This window comes from Lissotriton vulgaris, chromosome 9, assembly GCF_964263255.1.
Source record: "Lissotriton vulgaris chromosome 9, aLisVul1.2, whole genome shotgun sequence".
Taxonomy (NCBI): Eukaryota; Metazoa; Chordata; class Amphibia; order Caudata; family Salamandridae; genus Lissotriton; species Lissotriton vulgaris.
This window is the reverse complement of record NC_141697.1, coordinates 2,732,471-2,745,303: the sequence shown is the minus strand read 5'-3', so window position 1 is coordinate 2,745,303 and position 12,833 is coordinate 2,732,471. Positions and strand designations below refer to the sequence as shown.

At 45.0% G+C, this 12,833-nt stretch overlaps 1 protein-coding gene across 1 annotated transcript in view; it reads right to left on the bottom strand.

The window, feature by feature from the left end:
* Nucleotides 1-12,833, bottom strand: part of FSIP1 (fibrous sheath interacting protein 1) — an 898,930-nt gene that overhangs the window by 548,114 nt on the left and 337,983 nt on the right. Inside the window, exon 8 of the mRNA XM_086936904.1 lies at nucleotides 12,186-12,293. Within this exon, the coding sequence (XP_086793030.1) occupies nucleotides 12,186-12,293 (108 nt within the window). The remainder of the gene's footprint in view (nucleotides 1-12,185; nucleotides 12,294-12,833) is intronic.

Genomic DNA, 12,833 nt, shown 5'->3' with positions numbered 1-12,833 from the left:
TGATATTGAGGCCTGGTCGAATTATAATCTGTCTTTTGATACGAATTCTGTTGCATATTAGTCTGATTCGTGCGAGGCGGATACGCCTGCTGTAAAAGAACTTTAGTCTTTAAATCTTTCGTTTTCTTCTCTGATTTCTCCTTTTCCTCTTTATCCCTATTTTCATAGTACTGTGCAGTCGCAAGTATTTGCGCTGTCGTAGATACAGCCCACGCACTTTCTGAGTCTTTCAATTTATTGCATAATTCGGGTAACAAATTATGCACAAATTTATCGACAAACAATCTCTGTCCTCCTTCAGTGCTCATATCCTGACCACTATGGTCTACAAAAGTCTCTTCGAACCTCGTGAAGAAGTCGGAGACACTTTCGTCTTTCTTCTGCTTGCATGCGGATAATTTATCCCAATTAACACGCAATGCTGGCATCAGAGTCTTCATTAAATCTATTATTCTACCAGGAAGATTAGCAATTAGGGGTTCGGGTTTCGCACCACCTATTTGTTGAGCATCTGCTGCAGTGATAGCTGCCCAATCACCACCTAAAGCAGCCTGATGATCCTCTCTACGAATTTTAGCCCACACTGGTTGTGGAACTACATTACCAAACAACATATCAATGTCGGCTAAGTTCATTATACAAGCCTCAACTGTCTGTGTCAATTCCTTGTAATATCCGGCTGGATTCTTACGTGGATCTGGCAAGGCCTGTTTCACTGCTAACACTTCTGCTCGCTTCCACGGAATATGTATCCATACTCTTTGGAACTGTGCTGGAGCAGCTGCAATACCCGCATTATCATCACGTTGTACTGCTTCGCGCCAAATTGGAGGAACTTCCCTCATAGGATATTGGCGACTTAGCTTCATTCTACCTTTCTCTAAATCTCTCGGCGAACGAAGAGATGGATCATTCCTAAAACTCAAAATGAGTTCCATCGCTTCCTTTATATTATCGCCCACTATCATTCCAGCAGCAAACTCTTTTTGAATCTTAATTAAATCTTCCAAATCTGATTCGACATCGTCTTCTTCTATTTCCTCACGCAACAACGAGCACATCTCGTCGAAGACGTATCGCTGTGTTGGCTCTCCCCATTGCATAAATGTCTCTAACACATCTTTCGTACTATATCTTCTAACTTTTGTAATCCATCTGAGAGCTGTGGAGTCTAAAACTCCCCGTTCCTCAGTACTTGGAAGCTGACTCCGTCTCTGAACAGAGTCAGGAGTAGGAGTCTTAATCAAAGTTTTATATATAGGCGACAGCATATTAGTAACAGAATCAGTAATTCTTCGACGAACAGAAAGTGGAGTTAGTACACTCGCAGACATAGAGAACGCAGTAGAGGTAGGAATAGATGACGAAACAGTAGGAGTATCGAGGAAAATAGTTTGAGGACCAATAGGTACAGTGGTAGGTATAGGAGCGGGCAGTGCGGGAAGAGGAGGAGCTGTAGGAACATTTACATTCACCACAGGAGGTATAAGAACTTGATTCTGAGGAACAAGAACACCAGGTTGTCCAGCAACCGGCAATTGAACATTCGGGATTAGTGGAGCCGTAGCACCTTGTGCATACGGTGGAGGCGACCGTAACAGATAAGATAGCAGAGGATCGTTTTCGGAATCCTCCAGTATCTTAGCCATTTTCGATGGCAAGGCAGGATAGCACTTGTCAATCGCTAAGTTACGCTCTCTAATGGCTACATCTATGGCTTTCTCACACTCGTTAGCCTGCAACTGCTTAGTCGCTTGCTCTAGAGTTAACTCTTCTAGTTCTTTTTGCTCTTTTTTCAACCTTTTCATTTCTCTCTGTTTGGATTCTTTCCGCCAATAACGAAAAGAGTCAAACATTGCCGGCCGGGCTTTCTTCCTAAACAATTTCGCTTCTAAATTGTCGAGAATCTCTTGTTCAAAACTACCATGCAGTGGCCAACTAAGGACACCATCCTTCTTACAATAACGGACCCATATCTCATTATAAGTTATAGGACCCACACCATACTTACAATATAGGTCATATAGGGGAGTCCCAATCGGAGGAACCAGACAGGAATCCTCTAATTGTGAGTCACTGTTGCAACTAAAACAAGACAACATTTTCCGACTTACCATTCTCAGTCCGGAACACAAAACAAACAAAACACGAAACAAATTGTGCACTTGAACCAAGAACCTAGGCCTACCAAAACGAACTGATGTATCGATACCCAAAACTGAACCAAATAGATTATCGTAACCAGAACAACTAGTGATAATCTTACAAAACCAAACCAAACCAAGAACCGATCAAGGATTTTTAACAATCCTCACAAAAGTAACCAGCTAGCTATCACTAAATACTTAACTGAGGCACTGAAGACGTCACCAAGGAGAAACCCGTCACGTTTCGCCGTACTAAGGACTGCACCACTTCGGGTCCAAGACAGGGCGACGGTCAAGGCAACGGCCCACTGCAGCCGTCCTGAACGGGAACCCTCGTGGAAGAGAACTTCAGGGCCACTTTTGCGATATGCCGGGATCGATGAAGTGGGGCGCCTCCCTCAGGAATCTTCACACGAAGCTTCTCGAACTCTTCAGGCTTTTGGACCGGTACCGAATGACGTCGCCCCACGTTGGGCGCCAATTGGAGTTCTGGACTTTTTTGGTTCCGTCCAGAGGTGTCAGGGTACAACACCCAAAGACCCCGGAGTCCCACCTGCCTTGGTGCACAAATGAACAGAAACACGGGCTTCTCGATGGTGGCGTCAAAGACCAAAGGTTTATTACTGCAGGGACACAGAAGTCACAGAATCTACACACGGGCAGAATCTAGGAGACTGTTCGATTTGTACAAAGTGGGTTGCTCCTTATATACTAAAAATTGTGCTCTAGGCAAATATTTCACATGTCGGTACATTCCCAAACCTTTGTGTCTCTAAACAATAAATATTTGGCGTTACACAGGAACTGTCGATAATATCTGATACCAAACATCACGAAGAGGGGTTCCCACCAGTCCATCACAATCCCTTGTCAATATTGTATTCAAGACCCGGACCGCCTCATCGTAAAGTTCGTTACCTCCCCCTAATAAAGGCCCAGAAGGAAAGGAGCAGAGCCAGGTGCAGAAGATAGAAAAGCGGGATAAGAGATGTTTGTGGGTTGTAAATGGGCAAGGCTACCGGCTTCGGCCGCCTAATCATGATCAGGTACAATGGACAGGAAAACCAGTTCAGGTGGGCTGGCCTCGGGCAGAGGAGGCAGCCTTTGTCGAGTCATGCAGCTTCAGCGTGATCTGGTTTAAGGTGCACGTGTCATGTAAGAGGTGAATCTCCGGCTAAGGCTACGTGTCCTTAATCAAAGTGAAGTGAATGAAATGATCAGAGGCTATTGCATATGTGAGGGCAAGGAACCACAAAATGGCGGCCATGATCTAAGATGGATGCCGTGTGTATATCAGAAATGTGTCAGTGGAAGGAGTGCTCTTGCTCGTAGCGTAGCGAAAACACTAGGATATACTAAATGGATCATTTGCGGTTCGCTGATACTAATTTTATGTATTTCCGACAAACTTGAAAACACGGGTTCAAGTCGTCACGGAACCGTCACGGAACCTCAACAATAGCACAGAACTGGTCATGCTTTCCGTGCTAGACGATCTGGGTCTTAAAGCAGATAAAAAAGATCCTTCTGCCCTGGTGCTACTTGACCTCTCCGCGGCATTTGACACGGTCAATCATGACCTCCTTCTGTCGCGGTTGGGGGACTTTGGTATTCAGGGCACGGCCCATGCCTGGCTGACCTCGTTCCTCGGTGAACGGGTCCAGAGAGTACAACTGGATGACCTGGTATCAGAGGCAGCAAGGATCACATGTGGAGTCCCACAGGGCTCAGCCCTGTCTCCCTTGATGTTCAATGCATATCTGCAGCCCCTCATCTCATCATTGAATCAGATGGACTGCAGTATGTACAATTATGCTGATGACACTCAGATCATCATTCAAACAGGTAACTCCCCAACTGCAGATCAAAAATTGCAAAACATCCTAAAATTTACCGTCAATTGGATGACGGCAAACTTTCTAAAGATTAACCCTGATAAGACGGAGGTGCTTGCAATTACGACATCATCTAGCCTTTGGAGTGAACTCCTATGGCCCACTGAATTAGGAAACCCCCCAGTACCGGCAGAAACAGTAAAAAGCTTAGGCATAGTTATCAATGTCAACCTCACTATGTCAGCCCAGGTTTCAGCGGTGGTGGGCACATGTGTAGGCTTATTGAGACAACTGCGCAAACTGTATCCCATCCTGAAGGCGGACACTCTCAGGAGAGCAGTATCACATTAATCCTGGCACGGCTGGACTACGGCAACGTCATGTATTTCGGCACTCTGAAAAAATGAATGAACAGACTTCAGATTGTCATGAATTACGCGGCCAAACTCATCTTTAATAAACCAAGAAGGACCCATGCCACCCCCCTTCTTCGTGAACTTCATTGGTTGCCAGTGAATCAACGGGCCAAGTTCAAGGGCTTATGCATCACGCAGAAAGCCTTATATGGGCAAGCCCCTAAATACATTAAAAAACGTCTTGTCCCGTATGCCCCTAGCAGGAACTTACGATCAGCAGAGGCCGCACTATTGATCTGCCCACGGTTTAAACTGTCTTCTCTAGGGGGACGCACGTTCTCCCACACAATTCCCAAAGCATGGAATCAATTGCCTGAGAACCTGCGCAAAGAAACAAATCTCCTGCCCTTCAGGAAAAAGCTAAAAACCGTGCTATTCCAGGAGGCATAGGGTACCATCTAGCCTGTTTCCCTCAACAACTTTGTGTCCACTCGCCGCTAAGCGCTTAGAGACCCCTGGGCGATAAGGCGCTCTACAAATCAAAAATCAAAAATACAAAATACAAATACAAATACAAAGAGAGATCACTGTAAATGCTGCGCACATCCCAGGCCTGCTGTAACTCTGGGGGCCCCCACCCCCATCCTTGTTCCGACCCGGCTCTGACTGAAGAGAAACAATGTTAGTTGATACTTTGTTTCTCTTCAGTCCTGGGTCCCAGAAGGAGCTCTGAGCAGCATGTGGACTGTAGCAGCTGCTTCAGAGCAAGAGACATACAGTTCTCTACCGATGAGCTGTGGGGGCCCCCTGCACTGAGGGGGCTGGGGGGGGGGGGGTGTTTGTTACCCTCCTGAGGAGGGGGCCTGCTGCTGTTTCCCTTGCAGGAGCGAACTTTGAAACCATCTGTTAATTACTAACAGATGGTTTCAAAGATCGCTCCTGCAAGGGAATTGCCAAACGTGCACGTGTTGCCATTAAAAGCAATGCAACGCATGCACGTTTTTGCCTGAAAAAGGGAATCGAAGGATAAAGGTCTTTTTCCTATGCAGCGCATGCGCGCTACATAGGTGAGACCAAAAAAAGGATAAGGGACTTACCTGTTATCCTAGATCTCTTCCAGGGGAATACTCATGAAGATGCAAGAGGAACTCACTGCCCCAGCCGCATTGCATCAAGAGGCACGTTTGCAGAGTGGTGTAAAAAGGGACGTGGCCTCGGACTATCTCTCAGTAATCCCACAATGTGGAGTGTACTGGAGGTACCTGGTGGGCTAATTGGCCCCTAGGGACCCTAAGGATTCAAGGGGACTTAATCCCCCAATTTAAAACGCGCCAGGAGGTGCTTTTGCAGAATGGTGCAGGGAAGGTGCAGGGCCTCTGGTGAGATGTCAGATTTTCTTTTGTTTGGATTAAGAGTGGGGCTTGTTGGGCCCCCACTTCTCTTAAAATGTTGGTGGAGGCCCTGGGGGAACCCATCCCCCAGGGCCTGAGACATTTTATAGTTTTTTAAATTTATTTAAATAAAAAGGGAAGTGGGCCAAGCAGCACCCCTCTTGAGGCCATTATTGGCCCGGGGACCCCATCCCCTGGGGCTTTGCCTCTCTATATATATTTTTTTATTTTATCACAGGACAGGGGCCTTGTGGCCCCCCTTCCCTAGGCCACTTCTGGCCCCAGGGACCTGGCCTCAACGTTGGGGACCTCGGGGGACGCCTAATGCCCCCACGGTCCCTGCTGCCTCCCCCCTTCCCGCGGGAGCCGGCATTGCCTTTGGGCAAAGGGAGCTGCTAACATGCAACTCCCTTTGCCCAAAAGCAATTCTTATTTGGTTCATGGAAGCAATAGCAGGTTTCTTGCTCTCGCTTCCATTAAGCAAATAAGCTGTATGACCCAATCCCTCTAGCACTGTCAAATAGTACTGTATAATCATTTACAACTATATAACCCCATCACACTAGCGCCGTCCAATAGTACTGTATAACGCCAGTCATTTACTACTGTATAATCCCTTCCCTCTAGCACTGTCCAATAGTACTGTATAATCCCAGTCATTTACTACTATAAAACCCAATCTCTCTAGCAAAGTCCAATAGTACTGTATAATCCCAAACATTTACTACTGTATAACCCCATCCTTCTAGCACCATCTAATAGTACTGTATAATCCCAGTCGTTTACTACTATAAATCCCCATCCCTCCAGCACCGTCCAATAGTACTGTATAATCCCAGTCATTTACTACTGTACAACCCCATCCCTCTAGGACCGACCAATAGTAGTGTATAATCCCAGGCATTTACTACTGTATAACCCTATGCCTCTAGCACCGACCAATAGTATTGTATAATCCCAGGCATTTACTACTGTATAAAATCCTATTCCTCTAGCACTGCCCAATAGTACTGTATAATCCCACTCATTTACTACTGTATAACCCCATACCTACAGCACCGTCAAATAGTACTGTATAATCCCAGTCATTTACTACTGTATAACCCCATCCCTCTAGCACTGTCCAATAGTACTGTATAATCCCAGTCATTTACAACTATATAACCCCATCACACTAGCGCCGTCCAATAGTACTGTATAACGCCAGTCATTTACTACTGTATAATCCCTTCCCTCTAGCACTGTCCAATAGTACTGTATAATCCCAGTCATTTACTACTATAAAACCCAATCTCTCTAGCAAAATCCAATAGTACTGTATAATCCCAAACATTTACTACTGTATAACCCCATCCTTCTAGCACCATCTAATAGTACTGTATAATCCCAGTCGTTTACTACTATAAATCCCCATCCCACTAGCACCGTCCAATAGTATTGTATAATCCCAGTCATTTACTACTGTACAACCCCATCCCTCTAGGACCGACCAATAGTACTGAATAATCCCAGTCATTTACTACTGTATAACCCCATCCAACTAGCACCGTCCAATAGTACGGTATAATCCCAGGCATTTACTGCTGTAAAACCCAATCACTCTACCTCCGTCCAATAGTACTGTATAATCCCAGTCATTTACTACTGTATAACCCCATCCCTCTAGCACCGTCCAATAGTACTGTAAAATCCCAGTCATTTACTACTATAAATCCCCAACCCTCTAGCACCGACCAATAGTATTGTATAATCCCAGGCATTTCCTACTGTATAAAATCCTATCCCTCTAGCACTGCCCAATAGTACTGTATAATCCTAGGCATTTACTACTGTATAACCCCATCCTTCTAACATCGTCCAATAGTACTGTATAATTCCAGGCATTTACTACTATAAATCCCCATCCCTCTAGCGCCGTCCAATAGTACTGTATAATCAAAGTCATTTACAACTGTATAACCCCATCCCTCTAGCACCAATCAATAGTACTGTATCATCCCAGTCATTTACTACTGTATAACCCCAACCCTCTAGCATCGTCCAATAGTACTGTATAATACCAGTCATTTACTGCTATAAATCCCTATCCCTTTAGCACAGTCCAATAGTACTGTATAATCCCAGTCATTTACTACTGTATAACCCCATCCCTCTAGCACTGTCCAATAGTACTGTATAATCCCACTCATTTACTACTGTATAACCCCATCCCTCTAGCACCGTCCAATAGTACTGTATAAACCCAGGCATTTGCTACTGTATAACCCTATGCCTCTAGCACCGACCAATAGTATTGTATAATCCCAGGCATTTACTACAGTATAAAATCCTATTCCTCTAGCACTGCCCAATAGTACTGTATAATCCCACTCATTTACTACTGTATAACCCCATACCTATAGCACCGTCAAATAGTACTGTATAATCCCAGGCATTTGCTACTGTATAACCCTATGCCTCTAGCACCGACCAATAGTATTGTATATTCCCAGGCATTTACTACTGTATAAAATCCTATCCCTCTAGCGCTGCCCAATAGTACTGTATAATCCCACTCATTTACTACTGTATAACCCCATACCTATAGCACCGTCAAATAGTACTGTATAATCCCAGTCATTTACTACTGTATAACTCCATCCCTCTAGTACCGTCCAATAGTATTGTATAATCCCAGTCATTTACTACTATAAATCCCCATCCCTCTAGCACCGTCCAATAGTACTGTATAATCCCAGTCATTTACTACTATAAATCCCCATCCCTCTAGCACCGTCCAATAGTACTGTATAATCCCAGTCATTTACTACTGTATAACCCCAACCCTCTAGCATCGTCCAATAGTACTGTATAATCCCAGTCATTTACTACGGTATTACCCCATCCCTCTAGCACGTCCAATAGTAAAGTATAATCCCAGTCATTTACTACTGTATAACCCCATCCCTCTAGCACCGTCCAATAGTACTGTATAATCCTATCCCTCTAGCACTGCCCAATAGTACTGTATAATCCCACTCATTTACTACTGTATAACCCCATACCTAGGGGACCGTCAAATAGTACTGTATAATCCCAGTCATTTACTACTGTATAACCCCATCCCTCTAGCACTGTCCAATAGTAATGTGTAATCCCAGTCATTTACTACTGTATAACCTGCATCCCTCTAGCACTGTAAAATAGTACTGTATAATCCCAGGCATTTACTACAGTATAACCCCACCCCTCTAGCACTGTCCAATAGTACTGTATAATCTTAGTCATTTACTACTGTATAACCCCATCCCTCTAGCACCGTCCAATAGTACTGTATCATCCCAGGCATTTACTACTATATAACCCCATCCCTCTAGCACCGTCCAATAGTACTATATAATCCCAGGCATTTACAACTGTATAACCCCATCCCTCTAACATCGTCCAATAGTACTGTATAATCCCAGGCATTTACTGCTGTAAAACCCCAACCCTCTAGCACTGCCCAAGTACTGTATAATCCCAGGCCTTTACTGCTGTAAAGCCCAATCACTCTAGCTTCGTCCAATAGTAATGTATAATCCCAGGCATTTACCACTGTATAACCCCATCCCTTTAGCACTGCCCAATAGTACTGTATAATCTCAGGCATTTGCTACTGTATAACCCCTTCCCTCTACCACTGTCCAATAGTACTGTATAATCTCAGGCATTTGCTATTGTACAACCGCATCCCTCTAGCACCGTTCAATAGTACTGTATAATCTAAGTCATTTACTACTGCATAACCCCATCCCTCTAGCACCGTCCAATAGTACTGTACAATCCCAGTCATTTACTACTGCATAACCCCATCCCTCTAGCACCGTCCAATAGTACTGTACAATCCCAGTCATTTGCTACTGTATAACCCCATCCCTCTAGCTCCGTCCAATAGTAGTGTATATTCCCAGTCGTTTACTACTGTATAACCCATCCCTCTAGCACCGTCCAATAGTACTGTATAATCCCAGTCATTTACTACTGTATAACCCCATCCAACTAGCACCGTCCAATAGTACGGTATAATCCCAGTCATTTACTACTGTATAACCCCCTCCCTCTACCACTGTCCAATAGTACTGTATAATCTCAGGCATTTGCTATTGTACAACCGCATCCCTCTAGCACCGTTCAATAGTACTGTATAATCTAAGTCATTTACTACTGTATAACTCCATCCCTCTAGCACCGTCCAATAGTACTGTACAATCCCAGTCATTTACTACTGTATAACCCCATCCCTCTAGCACCGTCCAATAGTACTGTACAATCCCAGTCATTTACTACTGTATAACCCATCCCTCTAGCACCGTCCAATAGTACTGTATAATCCCAGTCATTTACTACTGTATAACCCCATCTAACTAGCACCGTCCAATAGTACGGTATAATCCCAGGCATTTACTGCTGTAAAACCCAATCACTCTACCTCCGTCCAATAGTACTGTATAATCCCAGTCATTTACTACTGTATAACCCCATCCCTCTAGCACCGTCCAATAGAACTGTGAAATCCCAGTCATTCACTACTATAAATCCCCATCCCTCTAGCACCATCCAATAGTACTGTATAATTCCATGTATTTACTACTGTATGAGCCCATCCCTCTAGCACCGTCCAATAGTACTGTATAATCCCAGGCATTTACTACTATAAATCTCCAACCCTCTAGCACCGTCCAATAGTACTGTATAATCCCAGGCATTTGCTACTGTATAACCCTATGCCTCTAGCACCGACCAATAGTATTGTATAATCCCAGGCATTTCCTACTGTATAACCCCATCCTTCTAACATCGTCCAATAGTACTGTATAATTCCAGGCATTTACTACTATAAATCCCCATCCCTCTAACATCGTCCAATAGTAATGTTTAATCAAAGTCATTTACAACTGTATAACCCCATCCCTCTAGCATCAATCAATAGTACTGTATCATCCCAGTCATTTACTACTGTATAACCCCAACCCTCTAGTACCGTACAATAGTACTGTATAATCCCAGTCATTTACTACTAAACAATAAACCCTTCATTGTCGACAGCGCCAAATCCCTTGGTGTCATACTAGACAAAAAACTTAATCTAATTCCCCACATCAATTCCATTGCGAAATCAGCTCGATACCAACTGCGCCTTCTTTGGGGAATCCGTCGCTTCTTCGCGGAGCGGGACCTTATAACCCTGGTGCAAGCACTGGTCCTCTCCAGACTCTACTACTGCAATTCTCTTCTTACTGGCCTCCCCAAATCCCATGTGTCCCCACTTAAGTCTGTTTTCCACTCAGCAACTCGTTTCATTTATGGGGCCAAAAGAAGCGATCACATCACACCGATGTTATCTACCCTCCGCTGGCTTCCCTTTGAGGCTAGAGCTATCTACAAGACCGCTTGTATCACCCACAAAGCCCTGCACTCCTCTTCTCCTCTCTACCTGGCGAATAAACTGAAACTCTCTGGAGGTTCTAGACCTTCACGCAATGCGGAGAACCTACTGCTTGAACCTCCCACTTTCAAGAAGGAAAGAACAATGGCCCAATCCTTTTCAGGCAACGCAGTGAGAATCTGGAACTCATTGCCGCCTCAGCTCCGGACCACTGCCTCCTCCCAGGCCTTTAAAAGGGACCTCAAAGCTCTCCTCCTCCAGAGACACCTCCAAAAGTAACTCTCTTCTGTCTGAAGGAAGATCTCCCACGACTGATAATTTCTACTTCTCATGTCCATGGAAGTGCCTTCCCAGTGTGTTCTTGCGGTTAGAGTGTTTGCCTTTTATTGCAGTATTATCCATGTACTTGTGTTTGGTACCCTCTTGCAACTTGCACTCACCACTTTGCCCCTGTAACACACGGTTTGCTTCCTCTCACAGGTTTTTTACCTTTGATACTTGCACAAGTGCCACTTTTGCCTACGTAATCGTTTGTTCTTGTGCTTGAGTGTGTAACATATATTGCAGTATTATACCACAAATTATACTCTATTTTCTCTTGTAGCCTGCACACTTGTCACTTTTCCCTCCTGAGCACTTTTTACTACCTCATGTATTTTTGGTAGCCCACATTTTTACTACCTCATGTATTTTGTTTGCTCACAAGTGTCACAATTACCTTGTCTACCTCATGTATTTTTGGTTTCTCACAATTTTTACTAACTCATGTATTCTTGTTTGCTCACAATTATCACTTTACCGTATGTAACGTAACGTATGCCTCTGCAATCTGTTGCTCGTGTAACGTTCTCAGTTTGTATCTTTTCTGTTCCTATTGTGAAGCGCTCTGACACCTTCGGGTAAAGTCCGCGCTATATAAAATTGCATAAATAAAATAAATAAATAAACTGTATAACCCCATCACTCTAGAGCTGCCCAACAGAACTGTATATTCCCAGTTCCCTGGTATTCCATATTGCCAGCCCTCTAGTTCTCTAAAAATATCCTACCAGCGCCTGAGGGTGTAGGCTATCCTCTTCATCGTCCTTCAGCAGATCTTCGATCCTTTGTTTCTCGTCGTCCATCAAAACAACGGGGTGTCCAGCATCTCTGGCCAACTGTGGACACAAGGAGACAACCCTTAGGACATGGAACAACCACACTGAGGCCGCTGCTGCCTCTCTACTCCCCAGAGCCAACTGTGAACACAAGGAGACAACCCTTAGGACATGGTCCGACCACACTGAGGCCGCTGCTCCCTCCCTACTCCCCAGAGCCAACTGTGAACACAAGGAGACAACCCTTAGAACATTGCCCGACCACACTGAGGCCGCTGCTCCCTCCCTACTCCCCAGAGCCAACTGTGAACACAAGGAGACAACCCTAAGGACATTGCCCGACCACACTGAGGCCGCTGCTCCCTCCCTACTCCCCAGAGCCAACTGTGAACACAAGGAGACAACCCTTAGGACATGGTCCGACCACACTGAGGCCGCTGCTCCCTCCCTACTCCCCAGAGCCAACTGTGAACACAAGGAGACAACCCTAAGGACATTGCCCGACCACACTGAGGCCGCTGCTCCCTCCCTACTCCCCAGAGCCAACTGTGAACACAAGGAGACAACCCTTAGGACATGGTCCGACCACACTGAGGCCGC